Source organism: Brassica napus, chromosome C7 (assembly GCF_020379485.1).
Source record: "Brassica napus cultivar Da-Ae chromosome C7, Da-Ae, whole genome shotgun sequence".
NCBI lineage: Eukaryota > Viridiplantae > Streptophyta > Magnoliopsida > Brassicales > Brassicaceae > Brassica > Brassica napus.
Window position 1 is genome coordinate 45494621 of NC_063450.1, and position 10216 is coordinate 45504836.

General features: G+C 35.1%; 1 protein-coding gene across 1 annotated transcript; it reads left to right on the plus strand.

Annotated features, from left to right (window-relative positions):
• Positions 1–2190: 2190 nt before the first annotated feature.
• LOC106425625 (protein JINGUBANG-like) lies at positions 2191–8082 on the plus strand. The gene is made up of 4 exons (XM_048763544.1): positions 2191–7047; positions 7177–7345; positions 7415–7562; positions 7666–8082. Exon 1 carries the CDS (start codon positions 3376–3378, stop codon positions 4762–4764), a length of 1389 nt encoding a protein of 462 aa, XP_048619501.1. The 5' UTR covers positions 2191–3375; the 3' UTR covers positions 4765–7047; positions 7177–7345; positions 7415–7562; positions 7666–8082.
• Positions 8083–10216: the final 2134 nt, after the last annotated feature.

Consider the following 10216-nt stretch of genomic DNA (forward strand, 5'->3'; position numbering starts at 1 on the left):
CCCCCAAACTGATTATCCAATAAGTTAGTCAAGGTATGCATAGCTTTTGTCCATACTAATATGTCGCAGACTTATATAGTTTGCTACTTGGCTTTGGAGTAGTTCTCGTTCATTGATTATATGGTGAATCACTGCTACTTGTGCAAATTGTCAAACGGCGATTTCAACAGAAACTATCATGGAACATTATGTACGTAAGATGTGATACGTTGATTTTCAATGGAAGAAAATCGAAATTGATGATTACTAAGGGGATTCTGATATGTAAATATCGGTATCAGATTGTTTAAGTTTTAAAATGCTTCGTGAAAGCATTAATTAGTTTTTTCATGCGGTTATTAAATTAGTTATTCTAGGTTCACCATCCAATAGAATTTTATTACTTCAAATTCGATATCTTTTAAAAAAAGAAACAAAATATTGTCAAGTTATATTATGTTTTTAAAACAAAAAAAAAAATAAAAAAAATAGTAGTTACAAAAAAAATAATTAAAAAATAATATTTTTAACATCGTCAGCAAAACACTAAACCCTAAATCTTAATATCTAAACCCTAAATCCTAAACCCTAAACCTTGGGTAAACCGTAAACCCTTGGATAAATTCTAAACTCTATATAAAAAAAACACTAACACCCTAAATCATAAACCCTAAATCCTAAACCTTAAACCCTTGAGTGTTTTAGTGTTTAGCGATTTTGATTTAGAGTTTAGAATTTATCCTAGAGTTTAGGGTTTACCCAAGGGTTTAGGGTTTAGGATTTAGGGTTTAGAGATTAGGATTTAGGGTTTAATGTTTTGCTGACGACGTTAAAAATATTTTTTTTTTGTAATTACTACTATTTTTTTTTTTACTTTTTAATTTTAAAAACATAATATAATTTGACAATATTTTATTTCTTTTTTAAAAAAAATATCAAATATGAAATAACACAATCCTATTGGTTAGTGAGGTTCACCCTAGGGGGTGAACCCAAGAATAAGTCATATTAAATTGGTATCGAAGATTTAAGTTTAACCATGAAATGCTACATTTTCATTGCATTAGAAAAGAATTAAACATGGAAAGAACAATAGCAAATTTAGTAGACTATTTTTCTTAGTATATGAAGTATATATATAATTTGTTTTCTAAAACTCTGTATGCTAATTTTCTATTATATAATCAGCAAACTGTTTAGCCTTTTTTAAAACAGATCTCTAGGAATTAATTTACTTAACGCTGGTTCTAATGTGGGCTCTTAAGCCCAAATTTAATTAAAAAATTAAAAATAAAAGAATTGGGCTAAGAGGTCGGTTCCTGGAAACCTTACGGAGGAGGCGCCTCTTACTCGTCTCTTCGTCTCTCTCTCTCTCTCTCCCTTTCCCACAGAGTATCTCGAATTTCTCAGACCAATTTCCATTCATTTTTACGGTGGTGCTGCTTGTGATCTGCACTTGCACTTATCTCAAGATGCAGTTCCCTGCCATTCTCGAGCAAAAAAAAAAAAATCAGTCGACCCAGAAGAAGAAGATGCCGAGGAGAAGGATTACGAGAACTCCGACGAAGAAGATGGGAACCATGGCGTTGAGAGATACGGATCTTCTTCTTCTTGAGTATTCGATTTCTCTGCATCCCACTCCGCTAGAGACTCTGGCCTTCCTTCAGCTAATGACGTTTTCTCTCAGGTTATCATCACTCTCTTTCTCAGAATCCATCAAATTTCGAGGAGTTATTGACTAGCAGGAACTGAATGGTTTTCTTATTTTGGATTAAAATTGTTAGATGGATCCATAAGTTCTGTGTAAATATTTGCAGATATCAGGGCCACCAGAGTTTCTAAACAACCGTACAGAAGCTGATGAAGAAGCCACTGCTAGAGATGCTGAGCATGCTAAGCCTGCTATAACCCAGTAAAAGGAAGCAGAAAGCTAAACCTGAAAAGGTACACCTTTACATCCACAACTCGTTTCCGACCGTTCATTTGTAGACTCTTTTGGTTGATCTCAAGAATGAAAGGTTCACCTTTTGATGATGTTAATTGCGTATCAACAAAAGAAAGTCCCGCAGCCAGTGCCATTCTTATCCTCATGTTTAGGTTCACATGATTATAGAGCTGTACGTGAAAGGTTAACTTTTGTAGAAGCTTGTTTTAGGGTACTTTAAAGCATACACATTGTGAATTAGAGAACCAGGAACTAAGTTGTTGTCTCTATTTAATTTGGTCTCTCAGTTCTGCTTATGAAGGCTACTTCATACTTACGGTTTCCGCTGGTTTATAGGTGTTGTCATGGAAGCAAAACCTCAGCTTGTGGGGATCCACGAGAGAGTCAGAAACGATATTGATGCACAACCTTCTTAAGAGAATGGTGGAAAGCGAATATCTACTGCAACCAATCCAAATGCAGAAGAAGCTGCAGATCTCTTGAGGTATGGATATATATCCCTTTGTCTCTTCATCATTCTTTCGTGAACTCATATTGCAAAATCCGAGCTTGATTACTGGTTGCGTGTGGTTGATTATCACAGGTTCGAGCTATATTGTTGGATCATTCTTTCTCTGGCTCTGGAACCATTACAGATCGTCTGGACCATCTCCTTCCTTCTCATTCAGCAGGTTCAACTGATTCTTCTATGTGTATATGTGTGTGTTTTATAACAAATTTGTTCGTCTTTCTCCTTCGTGATGAAAGTGTTCTAAAACAATTTGTTCTTCCTTCTCCTTTGTCCTTCCTTTGCTCTAAACAATTTGTTCTTAATATTTTTTTTAAGAACTTTTAAATAAAAAATTTGCATTGGACTACACAAATATTCTCATCTCTTAACTAATCTCTTAAATTCACTTTTCCAACTTAAAAATATTAAAAAATGAATAAGAGCTTCTAAGAACAGGTTTATTGATGTCCTTTAAAGAATGGTTGTTAAGCATAATTGCAATTAAAATAAAGGAAAAAAAGAAGAAAAGAGGTGAGACGTACCTTATTTAAGCAAAAGAAGAGACGTTGCTTCCATTACTTCTTCATCTTTTGTTTGTCTCTCTCTCTCTATGACCCCACTTAAAAAGCATTTAAGAGTTTTACCATTAAACAAGTTCTAAGTGTCTCTTAGGGACAATGATGGTCTTAGAAACATGGGATATACATAACAAAACTTAATAATAGAAAAGAGACTTATATAAAACTAAACTATACTTCGTATATTCCCTCTTTAACTCCTAATTCACCAATGGAGAGTTCTCCGATGTAAACGGTTCTAAATTTTGAATAAACTATATATAGAACACACAACTATCCATAAAGTCTAGGCATGCACCATCGTCTCCAATCTTTCTTCTTCTTCTTCTTTTAGGCGTCTTCGTAATCAGAGAACCCTAATCTTTTCTTCTTGATTTCTTCAAATGCATCACAAGGCTTCAAGCAGAGACACCAACAGCCAGAACTTTCCAAAACTCAAGAGTGTAGAAACTGATCCAGATCCTGACATTTATGACATAACATACGTCGATGTCTCTCCCTCTGTCGGCTCCACTTCTCCTCTATCCAAATCCCCATGGATCGCACACGTCGATCCCACCGACCTGGAACCGCCCCATTCGGGGATAAAGTCCACAGCCAACACAAGAGAACCTAAAAACTACTCACCTAACATACTCATGGGCTCTCTCTTCCGCGAAGAAGGCCATATCTATTCTCTAGCCACATCTGGCGACCTACTCTACACGGGATCTGACTCCAAGAACATTAGGGTTTGGAAAAACCAAACCGAGTTCTCGAGTTTTAAATCCAACAGCGGTTTGGTCAAAGCCATTGTCCTAGCCGGAGACAAGATCTTCACGGGACATCAGGACGGGAAGATCCGTGTGTGGAAAGTCTCGTCCAAAGACTCCAACATCTTTCGACGTATAGGTACCATGCCGGTGTTTCGAGACTACCTCAGAAACTCCATCACGCCTTCTTCGTACTTCAGTTTCATGAGAAAGAACCCGACCAGCACCAGCGCTCAGGGGTTCCGCCACGTGGACGCGATCTCGTGCCTCACGTTGAGCGAAGACAACAAGCTTTTGTATTCCGGGTCGTGGGACCAAACGTTTAAAGTGTGGAGGATCTCGGACCTCAGATGCTTGGAGTCGGTGAAGGCCCACGATGACGCCGTAAACGCCGTCGTTTCAGGTTTCGACGGTTTGGTTTTCTCCGGTTCGGCTGACGGTACGGTTAAGGTGTGGAGGAGAGAGGACCAAGCCAAGGAGACGAAACATTTCTTCTCCGAGACGCTGCTGAAACAAGACTGCGCCGTTACGGCGATCGCGGTTGATCAGAGCGCGACGTTAGTTTACTGCGGTTCGTCTGACGGAACCGTTAACTTCTGGGAGCGGGATAATAACATGAAAAACGGCGGCGTTTTGAAGGGGCATAAACTCGCCGTGCTATGCCTCGTGGCTGCGGGGAGCTTGTTGTTCAGCGGCTCGGCTGATCTCGGGATTCGCGTTTGGAGGAGACCGGAGCGTGGTGACGGCAGAGGCGGAGACGTTGGAGGAGGATTGCACGTGTGTATTGCGGTGTTGAAGGGACATGCAGGTCCGGTGAAGTGTATGGCAGTGGAGAGAGATCAAGAATCGGCTTCCGGTGAGAAACGGTGGATCGTGTACAGTGGGAGTTTAGATAGGTCGGTGAAGATGTGGCGTGTGTCGGAGAGTTCGCCGCCGATTGAAGACCAGTCATCGGATCCGTTTGATAGTCCGACTGAATTAACGATGGCTCCTAGCTTCTCGGGTCAAGGGAGAGAATGAACCCCCAAACAATAGTTTTGTTTCGTTTTGTTATGTGTAACGATTTACATTTTTTTCTTCATTTTAATTTGGTAAATTATATTCGTTAATTATTTCTTCTTTTTAACATGGTAAAATGTTCTCGTTAATTATTTTGTCTTTCTTGTTAACATCATCTCATCTACCTGATCGAGTGTTAGGCATAAATCATAAAGCTAAGGGATAATACAAGTTCTTGTAAGGCTTGCATTTTTGTTATCATTCTTAGAGCAAGTCCAACAATGATCCTTAGTTGCAGTCCTTGAAAAAGAAATTATTATAAAACTATGTAGACCCCATGATTTTTAGGTTTTTGTGCAAGTTGGTGTTCTTAAATTTCTTCGCTAAGGATTCAATTCGGTGGAGTCTGTTAACTATTCGCGGACCCCACTGACATGTAGCGGCCCGCGATTGGTTAGATTTTTTTAAAGATTTTAAAGGAGGTACACGGTTGCAGATGCTCTTAGGCCTCAGGCATTAATTTAGGTTTAGATTAGGTCTTTCCAAGTTTCAGATTTCTGGATTCATTCTCATAGACAATATTCACATATTGTTTAAGTATGATCGGTTTGGTTAATAAAGATTTTGGTTCATATGCAAATTATAACTCATTGCAAAATTAAGTTTGTAACCATACTTATTCTGGAGCTTTGGGACACACTGTAAGGATCTGATTGCAATGATAAATGAACCTCATACGTAGCCAAGCTTTGCGACATAATTGGAGAAGATAGAGACGCTACAGATATGTTTCCCGGACTTCAACATCATTCATGTTCCACGAGTGTGCAATCAGATTTCAGACTTTTTAGATAAAACTGCTGTTAGATCCTTTCATAGAGAGTTACATTTTAGTAGTTGTTCTATTACGGTCTGGTTATCCATACCACCTCAAGTTTGAGTTATAGAATGACTTTTTGACGTTAAAAAAAAAACATACTTATTCCGGATTCAGGCTACTACTTCAGATTTTTAGATATCATATAAAAATTAAAATATGAATTTGAGTTTGTAAAATATTTATTTTCATATTAAAATAACCATGGAATTGAGTATTTAAAGTATTTATTTACATTTTGAATATTTATTTCACTTGCTAATTTGGATTTTCATGGTTTTCGAAATCTTACAATACTAAAAGTGCTTTAGGGTCATCAACTAGCTATGCCACATAGGCAAAAAATTCATGACCAATTAAATTGACATCTTAGCTTTAAAATCCATGTCATCCAACGAAAAGAAAAAAACCTACAATTCAATCGGCGATTATGAATCGTTTCTTCACCCTCTTTCATCAATTCAGCCATTATAACTCCTTCAAAACACTCAAACCGACGATATAAATCCACTCTCTTATTCTATATAAGCCAATGTCGATCCAAGTCCACAAGTCCAAACTCACAGGTTCGGTTTCTTTAGCGTATATGTTTTCTGTATTTGTACACAGGTTCAGTATGTTAATTAATCATCTCATCGAAAGAGGAGCTCAGTGTAAGTGACATTTAACATCACATGCTTTGGATATTAAAACTTAACGAGGCGTTCGTTCATTGATGCAGTTAATCAGCTCGGTAGATGTGAACGTGCGTAAGCTTTCTTCTCTTTGTTCTTGAAAAGTTAACATCTCTTGGCTTCCTTAAAAAAGAAAAAAATTGCTGGTTTGTTAACGAAATTTAACAATCATTTAGATTGTCTAGCTGATGGAACTCGAGATATCGATGGTAAAGAAGAATAAAACTCAAAGACTGTTGGTCCTCGGATGGATATGTTCCCATATGTGTCTTAGGACGAAAGATGGGTCTCTATTCCGTATACTCCTTTATACTTATATTTTGATTTTTAAAGTATTGAATTTTATGTGTTTTCTCTACTCATCTCCTAATGTTGTTGTGATCTGTCTTATCAAAGAGGAGATCCTGGATAATTGGTCTGGGTCGGAAGATATTCAGTCATAACGGTCTCTGGATCGTTTCTTTGTGTTTCGTGGTATGCGATGTTTCTCATATAGTTAGTTTCACCATTTGCATTTTAATAATGCTATTTGATGTTGCAACATCAAATATATTTGCTACATTTAGGTGAGCAGATTCAATTCTGTCATACGTGTATCTGAGAGTGAAGGAGATATGAGCAGAACTGGACAGAGAAAGGTCTCTGGCAAACAAAAAGGAGATATGTCTAACAGGGAGTGTAGACTATCACTAGATGGAGATTAGACCCCGAATGGTCAATTTGCAACTCAGAGTGGTGACCAGGACTGTCCTGGTAAGACAGTTTGGATTAAAAAAAATGTATGTAACAATGAATCGATCTTGAGGATGGAAGATCGTAAGAGACGCACAAAAGAATTTCTTTTGAACTTCCATAAGTCTCATTTCTTTGTCATGAATGCAGAGCCTGGTAAGCTACGTTGGTCAAAGAAATGCTCTGTGGCCGCATATACAAATTTAGATGAAAACAAGATTATTTGGAAAAAAGGAGGCATTGATCCTTACATTGATTTCAGTTGTGCGAACATTGCTTCTAAGTTCACTGCGAAAAGCACAAGGCAGTGTAGAAGAAGGTTTGGTTACAATGATGTATTTCTGGGTTTTATTTTAACGCCTAACATGAGTTTTTTAGTATTTTGCAGATGGTGTACATATATTTTACGACTATGATCCTCTGAAGAAGATGCACTTCTGTGTGAGGTTAGATTTTTTTAATCACATACGTTTATAGAGTTGGCACCCGAAGAAGATGCATGCTACACCAGCTTCTTAAGTTCGGCTTTCATTGAGGTTTGATTATCTTTTTCCTGGATGCATCATGTTTGTTGTTATATTGACATCATCTCGATAGATGTCTTAGCTTAGAAACGCTGATCTGAGAAGTCTATTACAGATGGCTCGACCAATAAAGACTAAATTTGTGTAAGTAAGAAAAGATCAGTCCACACCAGAAATTTGAAGATGCTAGAGTCTAAGGTATCTCTATAATCTAATATCTAATATTATAATTAAATTAATTTCTTCTGATTTGCTTATGCAGTTATCATCCCTATAATTGTTCATATTGAGCTGTTGCAAATATGAATATTTTCAGTTGATTTTTTTGTTCTGATGGCTTAAACGATCATCTCCAACAATCCCGTTGTCATTCATGTCCTCTCACGTTCTCTTTTCTGTTTTGAAATTAGTCCTGCAAATTCAAGGTAATATCAGTAGTGGTATAGCTTTGAAGAATCTTTGGAAAACACGTTCTCTTATACTGTGTTGCAATTCTTAGTTTACATTGATTCATTAGCTTCTTATAAAGTTGCTTGGTACTCTTATGAGAAAAAAAAAATGATTTTAGAAATTTCAAATCTAGCAAAGTAGCGGAAAGAATATGATTGGGACCCTGTTTCTTAATACTCCAAGAGAATCCTGGTGTTCAGATCACAGACCGGTTTGTGAAATATTTGCAGTAGAATTTGATGTGAAGAGTCTGAACAAAAGTAGATTCAGGAAGGGTTTTCTTGCGCAGCTGCAGGATTTGTTGAAAATTGCCTCCACAAAAGCATAGTTTTAACTACGATTATTACAGTTCTTTTTGAGAACGAAATATATGATTGGGAGAAGTACTTTTTTTTCTTCATTGTATAGCTATATGTTTTTTTGGCATCAGCCATCATGATACATATATATAGATACTTTAATGTTATCAGATGAGATCAGTTTACATATGGAGTTAAAATCTTATTGGCTGCTATCGAACTCTCCTAAAGTCCTATTGACACTCAATCTTCCAATGAATCCAACTATGACAGCTGCAAAGTCCAACTGATTTCTTCCAAAGAAGAAGAAGATGACGATGAGGTCTCATAACTTGATCAATAACTATTTATCCTTATATTAATGAGTAATTATTGTGTATTATTAGTGTGTAACAGGTTACGAGGTGGAGAAAGTTAAATAAGAGTCATTTTATTGTCACATAAGTCAACTTAAGACGACTATAAACGATATAAATTCTGAGTAATGAAGTGGAAAAAAAATACAGAGAAGGGAAAAAATAAAAATAAAATTAGAAGTAAAGTTTTGTTTTGTTTTAAATAGAAAAAATATTACCCTACAATTATTCCTTTTGGAGTAAATAAGCCTATCATTATTTTCACTTGATTGGTTGAAAATGAAGCAATTTAGCTGAAAATATTTATTCTAACTTATATACTTTAGGGATGTTATAAGAAAAAGCATTCAATATTTTCTCTATCTGCAAATTCTTTTAATTTTAACGAAAATTAATAAATAAATTTATAATATGTAATCCGCGCGTAGTGCAGAAACGGACCTAGTACCTATTAAGGTTCGGATAATAACATTACATTTTTATTAATGGACATTAGAGTCGTTGTAGTATGGTAAGTATTTCCGCCTATCACGAGAGTGACCCGGGTTTAATCTCCGCAACGGTGAATTCTTTTTGTTGAATTTGTTTTCCCTTAATTTAATTTGCCTTTTATAAATAACTAGATATTGATCTGCATCCGCGCAAGTATGGTTCTTATAGTTTTATATATTGATATTCGTTTTTCATAATTAGTGTTACATATTTTAGATTAGTCGTAATATAACTAATTGTATTCAAAAGAGTTGGACCGAATCGAATAATATGATTATTTTTGGTACAAATATCTGAATTCATTTCAGATACATTTGTTTTTAGATATTTTTAGATTTTTATACATCAGAACCGAACTCATCTAGACACAAAATGACCCAACTCAAAACCCACATATAAATTTCTAATATTCAAGCGGGACCTAATTTCAAAAAAAAAACGATACCCAAAAATAACAACTCGTACCTAAATGGATAGCTAATGTTCAAGCCTAACTGATTATATGAACTAATAAAAAGGACTTTATTTATGTGTTTGGCTAAACTAAATGAAATAGAAATGATTTTTTTTATTTAGTAAAATAATTATATAAAGTGAAAAATTAAGTGAAAATAAATGTAATGCATTTTTGTTATTTTGATTTAAGTTATTATTCTATTCACAAAACATGTATTTGAATTATTTTTTTGCTACGTAATTTTTCACTGATTGAAACTAAAAAAGTTATAGTAAAACAAATTAAACTGAATGTTTAATCTTATGCAAAATATAATTATTTTATATATTTGATTGTATAATTGACACAAAGTTAATGTTGATTAACTATTAACTAAAAAGTTGCACTATTATTATTATGGTAATATAATTAATGATGTGATGTATTGTTAATGTAATATAATTAATGAGATTGTTAAACTGAGTGAAATATGAAAAAATAAATTATATTAATGAAAATACTAAAATGATATTATATTTCCTTTTATATTGTTATCCATGTTATCCATGTTTGCAAACAATACTTTTTAACATTAGGATTTTAAAAAACAAAATCAATTCGTGATAAGATAAA